This window comes from Ctenopharyngodon idella, chromosome 10 (assembly GCF_019924925.1).
Source record: "Ctenopharyngodon idella isolate HZGC_01 chromosome 10, HZGC01, whole genome shotgun sequence".
Lineage (NCBI taxonomy): Eukaryota > Metazoa > Chordata > Actinopteri > Cypriniformes > Xenocyprididae > Ctenopharyngodon > Ctenopharyngodon idella.
The window spans coordinates 2,784,212-2,803,754 of NC_067229.1; the positions used below are offsets into that span (position 1 = coordinate 2,784,212).

The window sequence follows — 19,543 nt, forward strand, 5'->3', positions numbered from 1 at the left end:
GAACCAGCTAATCAAGGCTAAACTCTGCAGGGACAGCGGTCCACCAGGACTGAGTTTGCCCACCCCTGTTGTTGGATCACAAACTGTCAAATCACAGGGCTACAATCGCCAATACTGAAATTACACATCAAGCATATGGTCAGAGATTAGACTCTGAACGACATCAGTGAATCAGGTCATTACAGAATGAAAATATCATCATCAAAACATATCACATTTTCTCTTGCCACAACAAATGTGCTTTACAATAGTGATGTGACATTTGAAACAGGGTTTCGGAGCTTGTGCCGAGCATAAATGGGCGTGCCAGATGAAGCCTCGTTTCGAGGCTTGTCTTGGTAGCGTAGAAATTACGTGACCAATGACAAACGAAGCCTCACTTTCTGTCCAATCACGTGCGCGATTCACTCTGCATATCGGAATATGTTTGAACCCCCAAATCTTACTTTATGAGTAGGTTTTCATACAGACTTATTCAGTTACATTTTTAAATACCCAGTCATACAAGTAATATGAAGAATACAAATCATTCATATATTATTCTTCTGTTACATCATATTGATATCCATACTGGCATTAAATGCCACAGTTTAATGGGTAAATTAATTTATCACGGAGATAAATTCAACACACACTCGCACACTATTGGGCTTTTATTTGAGCACGTAATACGAAACTGTGGTGGCTGCTTTGTCCGACGAAACTTCTTTGACAGGGTTTTGGCTGCTTTATTTTTAACTAAACACCAGACGGCGCTCAAACACTCTCAAAGCTTTGAATGTTTTCCAGAAACAATGAGAAAAAAGTCTTGTGCTTCATGAGACTTCATTTGCCCATCACTACCTTACAAACACAAAGCCGGAGCAACTGAAGAAAAACTCATAACAAACATTAGGCTAAAGTGTCAAGAGCTCAACTAAAGAAAGCGCTTTTCACCATCATGGTGACTTGAAACGAAACATCTGTTAATTCTCAATAAGAACTTTTGTTGATGTATTACAGAAATAAAATCAAAAAGGTTAATAATAAGTGTAATAATGTTTAATGGCTGGAAATCAGTTGTAGTTGTCGTGTCTCTCTCTTTTTCTCTTGTTGTTTCTCTTTCCTTCAATGTTACTAATTTACCAATTGTCAATCATCGAAGCATTTTCATGTTTTTACTGCTGAGTTTTTGCATTTTTTGTGTATTTACAAAATGATAATTGATCTTTCTGTTCCCTTACATGCTCCTATCTACGAAAAACACTGTAGATTCATGTGTAGTTTTGTTCTGGAATAAACAATTAATAATGAACACTGAACACACCAATGATAATGATGAACATTGTGAAGAGTCTCTGCTGAAGACAGGAATCAGACCGCAGCAGGTTTCAGTTTGACTCAGAAGATGAACTTCAGTAAAACTGCTACTGTGAGATGGCAGACAGGTTTAACTATTTATTTTCATTTTTCCATACACTGAAATTGACAATTGAATAAATATACAAATATACACAACAAATTTTAAATCACTAGAGTTAGGCTCTATTTTACCATGAAGTGTAGTTTATACACTGTTCACACAATATTCTTTTAGCCATTTAACAGTCAGACATTTACAAAGAGTGTGTTAAATGACAAAAATAAAGAATCAATTAAGAACAGTTAAGTCTTAATAAGATAACTATGTATAACTATAACATTTTATTGTATGCAGTGCAGCGAGTGAAAGTAGGAGGGTCAGACTCTGGGAGGATTCACACCAGCTTGAGTGTTTTTAACAGATAGTTTCATCAGACACTGAACAGCTGAAGAAAATGTTTCACATGCTTGTTTTGTTCTGTTTGTGCTGCTGGAGGCTGATTGGTGAGATATAAATATATTTTTTGGTTTAATTTAGTGAAAAAGCTGCCGCATATTAGACTATTTCCGTTGGCTGTACTAAATGTACTAAATGAATAATGAATATTGTGAGATCTGCTTACTTTGAATTCAGGTCTCTGTTGAAGAAACTGAAATTTCCAAGTCTAGAAATGTCATAAAAATAAAATTAAAAGTCATGGGAAATAATGGAAATCTCTAATGAATGTAAAAGTCTGTTTATGATCTGCATGGAGGTTTAGAAAGACAAAACTTTCCTTGCAGTTGCTTTCAAATATCAGGCCGTTTTTATCCTTTAAAAAATAAATTTCTAAAAATATATAATTTTATAAATACAGCTACAAAACTCAAAATGTGCAGTAACCCTGAGAGCTTGAGAGACAGTGATAAAACAGTACATTTGTGTCTTATGAAGTATCCAGCACAATTAAACTATAAACTACAGAATATAACTTTAAAACAAATGAAAGATCAAAGGTTCACACAAACATCTGTTCATCAGTCTCACCTGTCATTTTGTGTCTCTGCTGCTGTTGTGAATGTTCTTCAGCTCACATGAAAATAATAAAAAACTACAGCTGATTTCAGGATTTATAAACTAACAAAACCTGTTCATGTTCTCCAGGTGTGTTTGGTGATTCAGTGTCAGTGATGGAGGGAGATTCTGTCACTTTATACACTGATCTTACTGAAAGAGATGAAGAAGACAACATACTGTGGAAATATGGAGCTGAAAACTCTCTCATAGCTAAAATGATGGAAAAGAACCACATCTTTAACACATATAATGTTCTTGATGGGAGATTCAGAGACAGACTGAAGCTGGATGCTCAAACTGGATCTCTGACCATCACAAACATCACAACTGAACATGCTGGAGTTTATCAACTAGAGATAAGAGGAGTGAAACTGACAAATAAAACATTCAGTGTTTCTGTCTATAGTGAGTAGAGATCATTTGTCCTGTCCTTTACATACTGTAAGCTTGTTTTATATCAACATTTTGAATCATTGAATCATTTTTTTTTTTAGGTAACAGAATGTACAAACACTCACTCAACACACTGAACTGAAACTGTTGTGTAAATGTATCCATATATCTGTTTATTTTTCCATGTTTTTCAGCTCGTCTGCCTGTTCCTGTCATCAGCAGTAACTCTTCACAATGTTCTTCATCATCATCATCATGTTCATTGGTGTGTTCAGCTGTGAATGTGGGTCATGTGACTCTCTCCTGGTACAAAGGAAATAGTTTATTGTCCAGCATCAGTGTGTCTGATCTCAGCATCAGTCTCTCTCTACCTCTGGAGGTGGAATATCAGGATAAAAACACCTACAGCTGTGTGCTGAACAATCCCATCAGCAACCAGACTCAACATCTGGACATCACTCACCTCTGTCACACATGTTCAGGTACGACAGCAATGATGCATTTATACACTGAATTATTGATTTTGAGTTTGTGACAGCTTGTTGAAAATCTCAATTCTATTTTATCATTATTTTTTTTTTTCAGAAGTCCACGCCCACTGTTGTGATTCTGTTGAAGCTGTGCTCCGATTGGTCGTCACTGCTCTGATGGGCGTGGCTGCTGCTGCTGCTGCTGTTCTTCTGGTCAATGACGTCAGATCGACAAGAGGTTAAACAGAGGAAACAGAACAGATATTAAAAATATTGTGGCATATATTAGAGTTTTAATCAGACAATATGAAACTGAACTGGATCGTAAAATCTTCTTTACCTGAATCTGGTGTATTGGGGCCATCTGGTGGCCAAAACAACGAATATTCTGCAATATTTACTTTTATTCTAATACCATCCATTTTACATTTCTCTGTTAATTATACTGTTTTCATTTTTGCTTAATTTATGTGATGTTGTTCTTTTTATTTTGTGTTATAATTATATGCAGCAACCCCGCAAATACAAATGTAAAAATATTTGTCATACCAATAAATCACTGTAGAATTGAACAGAAAACTGAATATTATTTATCAAACTGATATAGGGGGAGACCGGGATGGTTGTAACAGATTAGTCGTAACACTTTCAATTTCTCCAATCAGGAACAAATTACAAATCACCTGATTCACTTCACACATGCTCAGTTTAGTCTTTATTCCACATGCGGGAAAGTAGAGCCATGTGGCAGACACAGCAGATTCTAGAGGAGAAAAACTAAGTTTGATGTCAGAAAGTAACTTTTTTTTTTTTTTTTACTTCGTTTATTTTTGTTATGGCAATTCCTGCATTGTACTTAAACTCATCAAAGTTAAATTATGTTTATTCAAGTTAAATTATGTGTGAATATTTTTCTTGTAAGCTGTAAGGAACTGGGTGGTTGTTCTGCTCGCCTGATAAATAAACTACAGCTCGTACAAAATGCAGCAGCTAGAGTTCTTACTAGAACCAGGAAGTATGACCATATTAGCCCAGTTCTGTCAACACTGCATTGGCTTCCTGTTAAACATCGTTTAGATTTTAAAATCTTGCTAATTACTTACAAAGCACTAAATGGTTTAGCTCCCCAGTACCTGAGCGAGCTCCTAATTCATTATAGTCCTTCACGTCTATTGCGATCTCAGAATTCAGGCCAGCTGATAATACCTAGAATATCAAAATCAACTGCAGGTGGTAGATCCTTCTCCTATTTGGCACCTAAACTCTGGAACAATCTTCCTAGCATTGTTCGGGAAGCAGACACACTCTGTCAGTTTAAATCTAGACTAAAAACGCATCTCTTTAACCTGGCATACACATAACACATTACCAATTTATATTTTCAAATCCGTTAAAGGATTATTAGGCTGCATAAATTAGGTCAGCCGGAACCGGGAACAATTCCTATAACACCTGATGTACTCGTTACATCAGAAGAAGAATGGCATCTACACTAATATTAGTCTTTCTGTTTATCCCGAGGTTCACCGTAGTCAACCGGATCCGGGCCGTATCCAGGTGAGACCAAGGACCTGCACCTTGACACGACCACAACGCAGCCCTGAAGTATCAGCAGAGATTGAGTCAACTAGATCATCCACTGTGAGGGCCTCATCGACACGACAGCCACGACACAGTTCCTCAACAACCGTCCATACCGGCGTGATCCTCAATACGATCCTCAATTGGATGGAACTGAAATAAATACTTTTAATGTTGCGATCCTATTGGACTTATGATAGCAACCTGAATTGTAACAAAGCACTGTTGGCCAGAGGAGAACTGGCCCCCCGACTAAGCCTGGTTTCTCCCAAGGTTTTTTTCTCCATTTTAACACCAATTTGCCACTTGTCTGCCACCTGATGTCACCTGATGGAGTTTGGGTTCCTTGCCGCTGTCACCTCTGGCTTGCTTAGTTGGGGACACTTGACATTTGACTTGACATTTGATATTCAACAGTGCTTTGATCTGCCTGCATTGACACTATTCTTTAAGAGCTGCTGTGCAGCCAAATAATGTACCAGTTATCAATGTAAAGCTGCTTTGACACAATCTACATTGTAAAAAGCGCTATATAAATAAAGGTGACTTGACTTGACTAAGGTGAGCTAGTTCATGGCTACAAGACTCTGGGTTCCCCGCTAGAAATTTTACGTTCTCAGAACATCCCCACTGGTGTTAAGGATGTTGCCTAGTACAGTTTCCAGAACATTCAGAGACAGTCATGATGTGGAGTATATTTAAGGGTTGGGGGACGTAATTTGGTGGACCTTCAGGGAACATTCAGGACGTTCTGGGAATGTTTAGGGGACTATTACTAGGACGTTTCCCTCTAGGTGTCTACAATACATTCCCATAACATTTGCAGGACCTTTAGGGGACCAACCTAGAATATTATTTTTTGGTCCTATTTAGGTTCTTCTGTCACATTTACTGAATGTTTTCAGAACATTTAGCAACATTACAGGAACTTTTAGGGGACCAAACTAGAATGTTACTGCAGTTCTTTCACACTGGTTCTTGGTCTGCAGATCCTTAATCTGTCATTTTGAAAGCTCTGTGTAAGGAACAATGGCTTCTGCTACAGCACTGGATGTAAATAGGCTGTCTGAGGAAAAACACAGAAGTGATACGTCGCGCAGTGCAGCGCAGTCCTGAATGAAACGTCCCTATCTAACTAGCAGGGAACCATATGGCAACGTTCTGTTAATGTCCCAATTGTCCTCTTTGTAACGTTCTTATGTGACCATAAATTAACCAAAGTAGAATGTCCCCCTAAAGTCATATAAGGAACTTTGAACTGCAGCACTTTCATTACCAAAAGAGGACGTTTTATGAACATCCCGAATGTTCTGTAAAGGTTCAGAATTTTCATCACCATTAGAGAACTTTTAGGGAACGTTGTGCAACATCATGTAACGTCGCCTCCTACGTGGGTTAGAACAAATAATGAACATAGTTAAAGTCATCATGAAATTTCCTTTGTTAGCACATATTAGTCTCATGGTGAAAAATTGCAATTGTGGTGCAAGTTACTACAAGGAAAAAAATTGTTTGTCGTGGTAATCTTTAATCAAAATCTGAGAAGTTACTTCCGGTCTACAATGACGTTCCTTCTCTGATGACGTCAGTTTGACGGCTTAGGTTATAGATGCTTAAACCACTCCCCTCCAACCATTAGTCTGCTATGAGCGAGAGATTGTAAAGGACAAGACGTTACCTGTTTTATTATTGTATCTTAGCTCCATTATAATTGTTGATTTCTTAGTGTGTAGTGTGTAAATCACTTGTAGTACCACTAAGAGCAGTTTGAGGGCGCTAGTGCCGGGAGGTAACCAGGCATATAAGCTTGGCCACCATAGAATAAGTAGCTGTTTGGTAGAGGGAAGCCTCATGGTTTGAACTCAAGTTACCTTCTTGCTCATTTAAAGTCCTTTGAGAACTCTGTGTTTCTGCTCAACTGTAAGTATGGATTGAATTCCTGATGTTGTGTTTGTTAAATAAGATCACTAATGGTAGCTATTTGCTTTCTTTCTAGAAAGGACTTTTTTTATGTCATGTGTGTCGTATCATGGTGTTCATTGTGAGAGAACTTAATGGTAATAGGAGACCTTGAAGTCCAGTTTAAGTCAAGCTGGTAGGTAGGCTACAGCACATGGCCTTAACTCACACAGTGGGCGACTCAACAAATGACGTTGAACGATTATCTCACTCATGGTGGATCATAGGACTTCAAACATTGCATCGCACTCAAATAACCTTGTGGATATAAAGCTCATTTCATCTTCATCACTTCAACTCAAGCACCTAAGTTTACTTCACCTCACTGACTCATTTAAAAGAGAAAGCTGGCTTAAGTTTATTCATTGACTTTGTGGCACATGTAAATAAGCACTTGTGGGGATAATAAAATGGGTTTAAAAGATCATTTGTTTTGTGAAGAGGTTTTATTCAGTACATGTCAAAAATCTGTTGAACCCTTCAGAGTAACATCTGAAAAAAAACAAAGGAGGTGTTACAAGATGGAGAGGAGTGCTAAAGAATAACCCTGCCCTCTATTCAATATTCCATTTTACTTGAATATTACGTCACAACACTGGAGAAAAGTCGTTTGCAATTTCCGGTTCATGGGGACTTTAATGTGCATTGATGCCGTAAGGGATCGATGTCATGGTGAATTATTGACAGTGAATGTAATCAATGAGGTGATAATGCACACATGCATATAGCCTAGGTACATGTACGTGTGTTTATTTATTTTATTTAATAAAAAGCTATGGGCTCTGTTGATACTCCGCTGTTTAAAACTGCATGAACCATCCATTCAAGACCCAGCTAACAAAGACTGTACCACTAATTGCTCAATATAAGAACTCGAGAACTCAAGAGTTGCATTTAATTCAGAAATAACTCTATTCTTTTTGTCCAAACTATCCAATGTTAGAGCTCTGGAGCGCTGAAAACTGGGGGCTCAAAAATAAGTGTAATTTGGAACTCATTTACAGAGTTATTTTTATTAAAAATATATGTTAATAATGATTACACTTCAGTGCCCTCCATAGGCTCCATTTTAGGTATATAAAGTAATGGAGTGTGTGTGTGAGAGAGAGAGAGAGAGAGAGAAAGAAAATCTGGTGATCACTCCAATACTACAATGATATAAATAATTTAATGAATAATGCCTATTCATTATTTTTATAGAAAATGTATATTTTTCTACTCTTTAAACCAATACATAAATATGTTTAAGGTACAGTAACCCTATACAACCCATTTACTGATGTAATGTTAATTTAACAACCTAATGAAGTAATTTTTTTTTTTTTTTTTTTTTTTTTTTTTTAAGTGTAACACACCAACAACAATGGGGATGAGAAAATCACATGATAAATTAAAGCTCATCACAAGCTGAGCACTAACTAATTGAAGGTACATAATGTCATTCACACAAACTCTAAACACCATCATGGTAACACACATGACATTAAAAAATAAACTGGTATTTATACGGTGTTAGAACTATCAGCTTATTTCATTTGAATCCAATGAAAAGGATTATTTCTTAACATAAAACTGTGAACACTTAATGTGTAATAGTAAAACAATCAAAACATAACTTTATGTCTATGGAAGTGGCAATAATAATCCGTTCCATTATAATTAGATGCGTTATATTCATACCAGATACATGTTATGTAAGCAGAGGAGTAAAGTCCAGGTTCAGAAAGTAAAAGTCCTCCTCAGTATTTTGTTCCAGTCACCTGGATTTGCTAATTAATACAGTTTTTTCAGCCAAGTGGTACACAGCAAAAACTCCAGTGTTAAATTAACTCTCCTGGGAGTATATGTGAGACCACACTCAAGAGTGAAACCCCCGGTTTCACAGACAACGCTTAAGCTAGTCCTAGACTAAAATACATGTTTGAGCTGTTTTAACTGAAAAATATGTCAGAGCCATTGTTTTGTCTCAAGATGCACACCAGTAATGTTTTTTTTTGTTGTTTTTTTCCTTTCTAGTGTACATTTATAAAAGCTACTTAAATATCCTAATTGAACTAAGGCCTAATCCTGGTTTAGGCCAAGCCCTGTCTATGTATCCGGGCCTTAAAGTCTTACAATAAGAGTGTTAAATGAACACTGAAACAGTGTTAAAGTTAATGAGATAATTAAGTGATTGATTGAGTGATGATTGACCATTATTGAAGACACCTGATGTTAACAAGCAGAATCACCAGAGGAGAAAATCACAATTTTTAAGTCACCATTATGGAGTTCAGTGTTTCTTTAATTGGACTCTTGACCCTTGACTTTTAAGTCACTATGCTTTTGCCAGTGGCTACTGCGTTTCCCACTGATAGGCCAGTGGTGGTTCTGTATACCCACTATCCTCAAGTGCATTGACTGAATATTATAATAAAATCTATGCCCTTTTCAAATACTGTGATGACACAATAACTAACATCGTACATCTAGTAAAGTAATTGGGTTATTCATTCAGGTGAATCATTCAAACGGCTGATTCATTCATCCCAATCTGCATAATATCCACTCTATCTGCCCTAAAAAGTATTGAATATGACTAATGTCACATACTATTTAGGATGGATAGTATGGACATTGAGATGCAGACCGAGTCTTAAATGGGTAAATGAATCATTGAATCATTCGAAACAAAGCTGTGTGTTGCTTGTAGATGCGCAAAGGTTCTGATATCTGAACAAAAATAAATAAATTTTTGTTGGCCAAAAACAGACAATATTGCATCAAAAATGTAAGTCGCTTATATTAACTACGTGTTTATTGAATTGTATAAAATGCAATTTCACATTTGCAAAACTGTGAAATTGCACTAATTTGTCCTCAACTCCGGACCTCTAGATCCACTTTCCTGCATAGTTTAGCTCCAACCCTAAAAGTTAATGAGATAATTAAGTGATTAATTAAGGGATGATTAAGCATTAATGATGAACACCTGCTGTTAACAAGCAGAAAGAAAAGATTCAAAAATCCAACCAGCATTTTGTTCTTGTAAGGCATTTTTTTTTGGTTTATTGACTGAGGTTCAGGAGTAACAAAACTGTAAAAACAAATTTTTGAAACAATTGTCAGTGCTGAAAATGAATAACTACTACCTCTACCCATACACACTTAGGCATCAACACTTGTCATATAGTTCTCAACAGTGGTGATAATTTATACATGCCACAGTGCATGCTGGGATTTTTCACTGCTTTACACATATTAAAAAACTTCAGATTATAAAAGCACTAATTTGACTAATTTCTAATTTTTTATTTGTCCTTTTTTAATTACTGAATGTTTTACTTGTCTTTAATAAATTTACATTGCCTAGTTTTTTTTGTTTGTTTGTTTTTTGTTTTGCTATAGTATTTTTAAACCATAGGCAAAGGTTCCTTGTATAAGTGTTCTTCAGCCTGTTGATTTTTGTTTATGACTTGCTCCCTGAGAAAGTCAATATGTTGATTTTCTTAAATAAAAATAGCTAGAGACGGCAGAATTCTCTATTGCGTTCTGTTGTGCTCCTATGCACATGCTATTCAAATATGTTGTGCTGTGGTATGCTGAGGAAATCTCTCTCTTTTTTGAAGGGCATTTTATTTTAAAAATGTGCTTTATGTGCCTTTTCCTATTCAGATCAATTATTATTTGCAGTAGAAATTAATTTAAATAAGAATACATTTCTCATCCAGAACATGGATGAAACATTTGAAATAAAAGGATTATTTAAAATTGACAAAATAACAATTTAAATAAAATAATAATTTTATTTGGTTGAATGAATAAAATAAGCCAAATTAGGTTACATGAACATGAACTTTGGTATTGAAAACAGTAAGTTCAAAATAACTAAATTTGTCAAGCTGAACATGCTTAATATTTTAAGTAAATACAAATGAACAGAGTCAGTGCAAAAACGTAACTCAAAAAGTTACGTTGAGTGAATGATTTTTTTTTTATTTTTTTACTGTGCTCATATTAGAGGGTTACAAGAAAAAAGAGTCAACAATAACATAAAAGAAGTTGCAATAAAAAGCTTCAAGGTGGCCGTGGATCAAGAGGGGTGATCCATGGTGTAGTTCGCTACATGGACACAGTCCAAGTTGCACCATTGAGTGTTTCAGAAAGCCTAAAAATCAGACACTGAAAGAGAGAGCAAGCTCAAGTAATCATCAGTATTTATTATGACAAAAACACTAGAAGAATAAAAAACACATTTGAAGAAATTAAAGTTCTGCTTTAGACTTTAACACTTTCTGAAAAGGATAAACATATAAACCCATAAATTAAAAAATTAATTGACATCATCAATCATGTACCTGATGTGTGAGTATGTGCTTGATCTCGTTCAGCTCTTCTGGATCTGATGTCATAAACCAGAATAATGACAGTAGCCACGCCCACCAGAGCAGAGAGGACCAATCGGATCACAGCTTCAGTAGAACCACAACAGTGGACAGAGTCTGAGGAATAAAAACATCAAACTGAGACCAGATCAGTCAATAAACACTAATATCAGCACTGACATCAACTAATATCAGCACTGCCGTACCTGCACATGTGTGACAGAGTTGAGTGATGTCCAGATGTTGAGTCTGGTTGCTGATGGTATTGTTCAGCACACAGCTGTAGGTGTTTTTATCCTGATATTCCACCTCCAGAGGTAGAGAGAGACTGATGCTGAGATCAGACACACTGATGCTGGACAATAAACTGTTTCCTTTGTACCAAGAGAGAGTCACATGACTCACATTCACAGCTGAACACAACAATAAACATGATGATGATGATGATGATGATGAAGAACATTGTGAAGAGTTACTGCTGATGACAGGAACAGGCAGACGAGCTGAAAACATCAGAGAATAGAGATAAATATGGACAAACCTAATCAAGTTTTTTGTCCAGTGTGTGGAAATAGTTAATAAGGTAAGAATATTTGATCTTTACTCACCATAGACAGAAACTCTGAATGTCTTCAATGACGGGTTTTCTCCAGTCATCTGTACTAGCACATAAACTCCAGCATGTTCAGTTGTGGTGTTTGTGATGGTCAGAGATCCAGATTGTTTGTCCAGCTTCAGTCTGTCTCTGAATCTCCCATCAACATCATCATATACAGTGATGCTGTCGGCTGTAACATTGGCTTCAGCTATTGAAGTGTTTTCATTCACAAACCACCACAGAATCTGACAATCATCCTTCATCTCAGTAAGATCAGAGTTTAGAGTGACTGAATCTTTCTCCAGCACTGATATTTCACCTGTATCTCCAAACACACAGAGAAAAAAACGGATAGGGTTTGTCACAAAATAATACTTTTAAATAACTTTTTTTTTTCTATGAAAGTAAATAATTTGAAATGTATTCTTATAAAAAAAAAAAACAGAACAGACGTAAAAGAAGCAAAATGGTGTTTGAATTAATTTTTTATAAACAACAGGTAAAAAACCAAATAACTCACCATAGACAACGAGATTGAAACTCTTGATCACACTGTTGATCTGTAGTTTATAACGTCCAGCATGTTCAGTTGTGGTGTTCATGATGGTCAGAGATCCAGTTTGATGATCCAGTTTCAGTCTGTCTCTGAATCTCCCATCAAGAACATCATCATATACAGTGATTCTGTCGGCCCGTTTATTGATTTCAGCTATTAAAGTCTTTTTAATCCAAAATCTCCACTGAATCACATCATCATCCTTTATTTTAGTAAGACCAGTGTTCAGAGTGACTGAATCTCCCTCCTTCACATACTTCACTTCCAAAAACCCAAACACACCTGAAGAACAGAGTTTTTTACAGATTAAAGCTTTAAAATCTATCGATGTTGGTTTGATGAAGCTTTACTAAAATACTTTTAATCATTTAAATGTGAAGTTAACAATATTCTGTAGCAGTACAAAGATGGTGATGGTTTCTGAAAAGAGAAGTACAGTTATATGGTGAACAGTAACTAAATAAAAAAGACACTTTTACTTTAATGTTTAGTGTCACTCTAAAACTAATGATGATGAGTATCTGAGCTTCATATTTTTATTATTTTCTTCAAACAATGAATAATAACTGAGTAGACCTGAATTCAAACTTGATCTGACAGTAAAATCACAGTTATTTCTTCACCTGTATTGCCCAAGACAATTTTCCCTTAACAGGGACAAATAAAGTATAAAGTAAAGTAAGTATATGAGAATAACAGTGAATGTTGATCCTCTCTGACTAATTTAATAACCAGTAATTTATTACATGGTACCCGAAATGAAAGAACTGAAGTCATAAAAACACATTTAAACTCACCATCCAGACGCCACAAACACAAACAGAGCAAAACTAATTTGAGAAACATTTTCTTCAATGGTTTCAGTCCACAAATATGAAAAGACTCTTTGAAACTGGTTCAGTAATAAAATGACAGATGAGCTGATGTGAAGCTGCTCTGTAGCAATTTTACTATCACTCAAAATGACCACACATTTTAAAGTGTCGTCACCAACCTTTTTTTAGCCTTTTTCTGTTGATGATTTCACAATGTCTAATTGTGCCCCAACTTCCAGTAGACCGATTGCATCATTTTCATCAGAAATAAACCAACCAGTGTTAAAAATGTCTTAAAGCAACTTTTTCATCTTGTCATGAGATCCTGCGAGTGCTTCGCTTTTCAGGTCATTAGCTGTTGAGATGAACATCAGATATCTTAATGTTGAGATGGAGCTTCAGATTTCACTCTTTCAAGAAGAGGAATAAATAAGAGTTCAACTCTGTACCCTCAACTTAATATTTAACAAAACAATGGAAATATATTTATAAACAGGGCTTGACATTAAAACCCGCCAACCCACTGATTTCCCCAGTGGCGTGTAACATAGTCATTCACTGTTTCCTTTGTACCAGGAGAGAGTCACATGACTCACATTCACAGCTGAACACACCAATGAACATGATGATGATGAACATTGTGAAGAGTTACTGCTGATGACAGAGAAACATCGAGAGGAACCAAGATGATTAAAATTAGAGCATTTAAAACAATCTGATGTTAAAAATAGATCTGGGTATAATAATTCTAAGGATAAAACAACATCTAAATAAGATACTTCCGTAGATCTGCAATAAGCTGTAATAAACAAAACAAGTGAAACTGATATTTAACTCAGTCCATATTCTCCAGCATCGTCAGTTGTGATGGTTGGATGACGGCTTAAACAGCGATGAATGATTGAGACCGCTCCTCTGCTAGCTCTATATGACTATCGATAACAATACTGTAGCATTCCCCTACATCAGAGGAATACACATCCCGTGAGCTCACTGGGTATGGATGCCAAATAAAACTCATAAACAGCATGTATACATGTTTGAAGTCCTCTTCCCTGATACGAGGCAAACCTCAAACATAGACCTTGATTAATAGGGGTGTCCAGATTAATAGTTTCTATGATGCATCACGATGTGGACGTGGATGAATCTGCATCGATGCAGTAATAGACCATCGATTATAGCCTACCCTGACAAGAGGAACACAAAACCGTGTAATAAAAAATGCACCCATTTTAAATGCTCCTGTTGTCTGCTATGTTTAGACTATTGTTCCCTCTAAGCTGCGCACAGAAGAAAGAATAAAATGCCGTGCAGAGAACAGATGCGCAATGTGTGGTGAAATTATTGCAGTGCTCTGGTTAACCCCTATAGAGTTTGTGTAGCTATAGAGTTAGAACCGGTGAATGCGGCTTACACGGTCCATAGAAAGAGAATGATGCGAGCATGTGTGAGCGGCAGGGATCCGATCAGCCAAATCAGTCGCTGTAGGCATACTTTCATGTTTTCAGACCAAGTAGCTCAATATGTATGGAAGGCCAACAAGGCCAAAACATGTGAAGCTGACGTGTAAACGCATAATTACATCTTAACATGTGATTTAAGCAGTAACACATCATTTACGTGTTAAGATGTAATTATGCGTTTACACGTCTGTTTCATATGTTTTGGCTCTGTTGGCCTTCCATACACATGCAGAAGATAAACATGTTGTTGGATCGTCTTGGCGTTGGCTAAAAGTTTTGTCTGTCAGATTTACTACAATGACAATGGCTGGAGAATATGCCTCTCAAGACACCACAAAATCCGACTGCTTGGATATTATAACTAAAACTGCTGCACTATTTTGAAAAATATACTTTGGACGTGGGCTCATTTGTTTGTAAGAGTCTAATGTATACGATCATATACAGTTTTACAATATAAACGCTGCTCAGATTGCATCATTTCTTGAAGAACGATGATGGAGAGCAGATCATTCAGAAGAAATGTGATGCAAACAATGGACAATATATCAATATTTCATTGATTTAACGCTTTTGCGGATAAAAAGTGCTGTTGGATGTTTTTCAATTTTCAATTTTACCCAAGTGTGACGGATTGGATTCATCTCGCGTACCTTTCATTGCAAAGGTATGAAGTCCCGTTCTGATTTTGCGTGTTGTCATTGGCACACCTGACACAAATTACAATATTATTGTTGCTGGAGCATCTATATCGTAAAAAAGACACTGTAGATTGACAGTAAACCCTTAGAACTTTCAAATGATGTATAATTTGTTATCTTTATTAATATTTTAGATAGTGTCTTAGATAGATAGCTCCTTAGCCTGAGCTAACTTGGTCACATCGAGCTAGGTGGGCGAGGTTTCAGCAACCAGGCACCTCAGCTCCACTCACATCCCGCCTCTTTGCCCATTTTCGTTTATCCGGGAGTGATCGCGTTGCCAAAATGGCGACGACTGGCTCCGCCCACTTTGGGCGTCAAAAATGCTCTTCAGAAACCTGCGGGTGACGTCACGGACACTACATCCATGTTTTATACAGTCTATATGGTAATAAAACATGGAGAGACTCTTGAACCTCTGAGTGAGAAAACTTTACTAAACACTTATAATAATTTAAACTTAAATATAATTATATTTACAAAGACAGGAGATGATAAATGAAGAGATAATATAACATAAGACAAACAAGACATTTTTCTTTTATGTTTAATGTCACGCTAAAACTAATGTTTAACTAATGAATCTTATTGTAAAGTGTTACCCATTAAAAATGTTTTAGAAGAAACAGAGTAATGAGCTGAACAATAATGTACATTTACAAATGATGTTTTAATCATGTAAAGCTCTATATGTTGTGTTCTGCTGAACATTAAAATAGTCATAAAGTAGGCCAAATCCTACAGGGGGCGCTCGACATAATAAATGCAATAAAACATGGAGAAAACTTTATTGATTAGGGCAGGCAGATACATAGAGAGAAAATAAAAGCATGTTATACTAAATAATTAAAGCATCTACAGTATTTATCATACAGGATCACAATAAACTCATTAAAGATCACTTAGAGGAAATATAAATGACAAAACTTTGAGATTATATTTGAAACAGTAATAGATTGTAAAGGCAGATGCAGTTGTTGTGATCAGAACATCATTAGTGAGAAACAGAATCACAGAGTTTGATCATTGTTCTGATCTGAAACACGTGTACGTCACAGCCGTCATCTCAGATTCCTGTCAGACAAACACAAACACAAAAGGAGAAAAATAAACTTGATGTTACAGATACAAAACCTGATTCATGAAAAATAATACAAGACAGAAATTCATTATGAGGATTGATAATGCACTGGACCTGAGCATCATTATAAACAATATAAACAATACTTTCATTACACATTATAAACAATAATGTATAAAGAAAGTGCTTCAATAATTGCAAGAGTGGTATTGTTTAATGAATACTTATTAAATAAGTATTTGTGTAAAAATCCTTTATTGTTGTGAAGCTGACAGCACAAATGACACTGTAATTGTGACTCACCAAAGACAGAAACATTGAATCTGTATGTGATCTCTTTCTTTCCTTCGATGGTCACTTCATAAAATCCAGAGTCTGTGGTTCTGGTGTTTGTGATGGTCAGAGATCCAGTCTGATGATCCAGGTTCAGTCTGTCTCTGAATCTCCCATCAAGAACATCATCATATATAGAGATTTTACTGGACTTTCTATTGAGTTTAGCTATGAGTGATTTGTTCAGTCCAAACCTCCACAGGATCAGATCATCTGTCTGTATTTCAGTAAGATTAGTGTTTAGAGTGACTGAATCTCCCTCCTTCACTGACACTGACTTCACTACATCTGAATCACCAAACACACAAACAGAACAAGATTGAGACTTTTAAATAACTAAAGTAAACAGTCTGAAATTTAAAATGAATAATATCTGCACAACAAAACAGACATTTGGATTAATAATCTTTATGGTGATTTTGAATGAATCTCTGAATGAAGCCTTGTTTACTGAAATCATGTGACTTTGGCGGTTTGATTCACGCTCCAAATCACTGGTTTAAAAAACAAATGATTCACATTTCAAAGCTTGTTTCAAAATCACCCGACTCAACACACCCAAAATCAATGGCCGACTCTCTTATCAGTGCCCTAAAGTTTATTGAGACGCACCCTGTATTTATATATGCGCCTCGTCATCATGTGTGAACAAACACGATCAGACAAAACAATGCTGTCTACCTGTGTGCTTCATCGTACATGACAAGACCCCGTGTAGAGGATTCTTCATGCCTGCTTAAATATTCTCCAGATAACTAAACCGCACCTCTATTGGTCAACACGTGAATCCAGAGAGCACAAGTCTGCGCTGATACGAGAGACATGAAAGTCGCAGCTTAAAGGGATTTTTAACTCCAACCGTTGCGGTCTGTCACTCGTATAATGCATGGCAATGGGAACTCCATCTATAAGAGTCAAAAAAACATCCACAGACAAATCCAAATTAAACCCTGCGGCTCGTGTTTTTTTGACTCTTATAGATTGAGTTCCCATTGACATGCATTATACGGCTGACAGACTGCAACGGTTGGAGTTAAAAATCATCATTTGTGTTCTACTGAAGAAACAAAGTCACCTACATCTTGGATGCCCTGAGGGTAAGCAGATAAACATCAAATTTTCATTTTTGGGTGAACTATCCCTTTAACCGTGTTGCTATGAAGGACAAAGTTAATGAGACAAAACTTGAATGCAGCGATTGACCAATCAGAATCAAGAATTCCATAAATCATTGTAATAAACACTAATATCAGCGCTGCCGTACCTGAACATGTGTGACAGAGTTGAGTGATGTTGAGTGAGTCTCTGCTGATGCCAGGAACAGGCAGACGAGCTGAAAAACATGAGAGAAATATGAACAAATCTAATCAACAAAGTGTTTATATGATCTGTCATTTCAAACTAGAAATTGATTCAGCAATTCAATTTGGAAACATAATAAAATAAGAATATTTGAGGGACAGGACAAATGAGCTCTACTCACAATTGACAGAAACTGTAATTGTTTTTAACAAAACCTTTGATCCAATAATGCGAAGGTTGTAAACTCCATTATGTTCAGTTGTGATGTTTGTGATGGTCAGAGATCCAGTTTGATTGTCCAGCTTCAGTCTGTCTCTGAATCTCCCATCATGAACATCATCATATACAGTAAATCTGTCGGCCGTTACATTGATTTCAGCCATTAAATTGTTTTTAATCCAAAACCACCACTGAATCTCATCACCATCCTCCATTTCAGTGAGACTAGTGTTCAGAGTAAATGAATCTCCCTCCGTCACAGACACTGGCTTTCCTGCGTCACCAAACACACACATGGAGAACAAACAGAGACAGGCTTTTAAACAACTTGATAATTGTTTACAAACTTGAAATGTAACTTAGAAATTAATAATATAAAACAACAGAACAGAAAAAATGGTTTGTGAATTAATAGTTTCAGGTGATTTAAAAAATGAAACCGGTAAATACAAATATTTAACTCACCATGGACAAAGAGATAGAAAGAAATCCTCACTCGCTGGTTGACCAGTAGTTGATAAACTCCAGCATGTTCAGTTCTGATGTCTGGGATGATCAGAGATCCATGATGAGACGGCTTCAGGTTCTTTCTGAAGATCCCATCAAGAACATCATCGTATACAGTGATTCTGTCGGTTTGTTTGTTGAATGTAGCTGTTAAAGGGATTTTATGTCCAAATATCCACTGAATCTCATCATCATCCTTAATATCAGTAAGACCAGTGCTCAGAAAGACTGTTTTTCCCTCAAGCTTAACCACAAACATCTCTTCATCACCAAACACACCTGAAGAACAGAGTTTGTCACAGATTAAAGCTTGAAATAACTTGAAGTTGGTTCGATGAAACCTTCATTAAAATGTTCATGTAAATGTTTAGTGAATAATATTTTGCAGCACTACAAACACCAATAAATATCTTGAATAAAAGGAGAAGCAGTGTTTTATATGGGCCAAAAACTAAATAAAAAGAAAAGAGAGTCTTATTCCAGAGTTGAGTTGCTGAATTCTGTGACCAGACCCATAATGCAACTCTTCATAGTAGAGTTATGGTTAGGTTTGGGATTAAAATTAGTTCAATACAGCGTCTATACAGTCACAGAATTCGGCACACCTGAATTCAAACTTGATCTGTCAGTAAAATCACAGTTTAATTATTTTTATATAAGAATATCATTAAATGTGGATCCTCTCTTACTAATTTAAATTATAACATGTTACCAGAAAAGAGATAACTGACATCATAAAAACATTAAAAACTCACCATCCAGACGCCACAAACTCAAACAGAACAAAACTAATCTGAGAA

At 36.2% G+C, this 19,543-nt stretch overlaps 3 protein-coding genes and 1 long non-coding RNA gene across 4 annotated transcripts in view; 2 read left to right on the forward strand and 2 right to left on the reverse strand.

Moving 5' to 3' along the window:
- Positions 1 to 2,212: 2,212 nt before the first annotated feature.
- Positions 2,213 to 3,840, forward strand: LOC127520211 (SLAM family member 5-like). The gene is made up of 4 exons (XM_051908154.1): positions 2,213 to 2,243; positions 2,486 to 2,803; positions 2,986 to 3,273; positions 3,377 to 3,840. The coding sequence occupies exons 1-4, from the start codon at positions 2,213 to 2,215 to the stop codon at positions 3,502 to 3,504; spliced, it is 765 nt and encodes a 254-aa protein (XP_051764114.1). The 3' UTR covers positions 3,505 to 3,840.
- A 2,441-nt stretch (positions 3,841 to 6,281) lies between these two features.
- LOC127520865 (uncharacterized) lies at positions 6,282 to 7,228 on the forward strand. Its single transcript, XR_007932221.1, has 2 exons — positions 6,282 to 6,762; positions 6,839 to 7,228. It is a non-coding gene; the product is annotated as an uncharacterized LOC127520865 (long non-coding RNA).
- A 2,590-nt stretch (positions 7,229 to 9,818) lies between these two features.
- LOC127520853 (uncharacterized) lies at positions 9,819 to 13,656 on the reverse strand. Its single transcript, XM_051909510.1, has 6 exons — positions 13,117 to 13,656; positions 12,284 to 12,601; positions 11,774 to 12,082; positions 11,372 to 11,668; positions 11,139 to 11,282; positions 9,819 to 10,962 (listed from the first exon to the last, which is right to left on the reverse strand). Exons 1-6 carry the CDS (start codon positions 13,163 to 13,165, stop codon positions 10,949 to 10,951), a joined length of 1,131 nt encoding a protein of 376 aa, XP_051765470.1. The 5' UTR covers positions 13,166 to 13,656; the 3' UTR covers positions 9,819 to 10,948.
- Positions 13,657 to 15,832: 2,176 nt separating this feature from the next.
- Positions 15,833 to 19,543, reverse strand: part of LOC127520852 (hemicentin-1-like) — a 44,141-nt gene continuing 40,430 nt past the window's right edge. Inside the window, exons 4-5 of the mRNA XM_051909508.1 lie at positions 16,686 to 17,003; positions 15,833 to 16,375 (exon numbers count right to left, since the gene is read on the reverse strand). Coding sequence (XP_051765468.1) covers positions 16,368 to 16,375; positions 16,686 to 17,003 — 326 coding nt within the window. The 3' untranslated portion in view covers positions 15,833 to 16,367. The remainder of the gene's footprint in view (positions 16,376 to 16,685; positions 17,004 to 19,543) is intronic.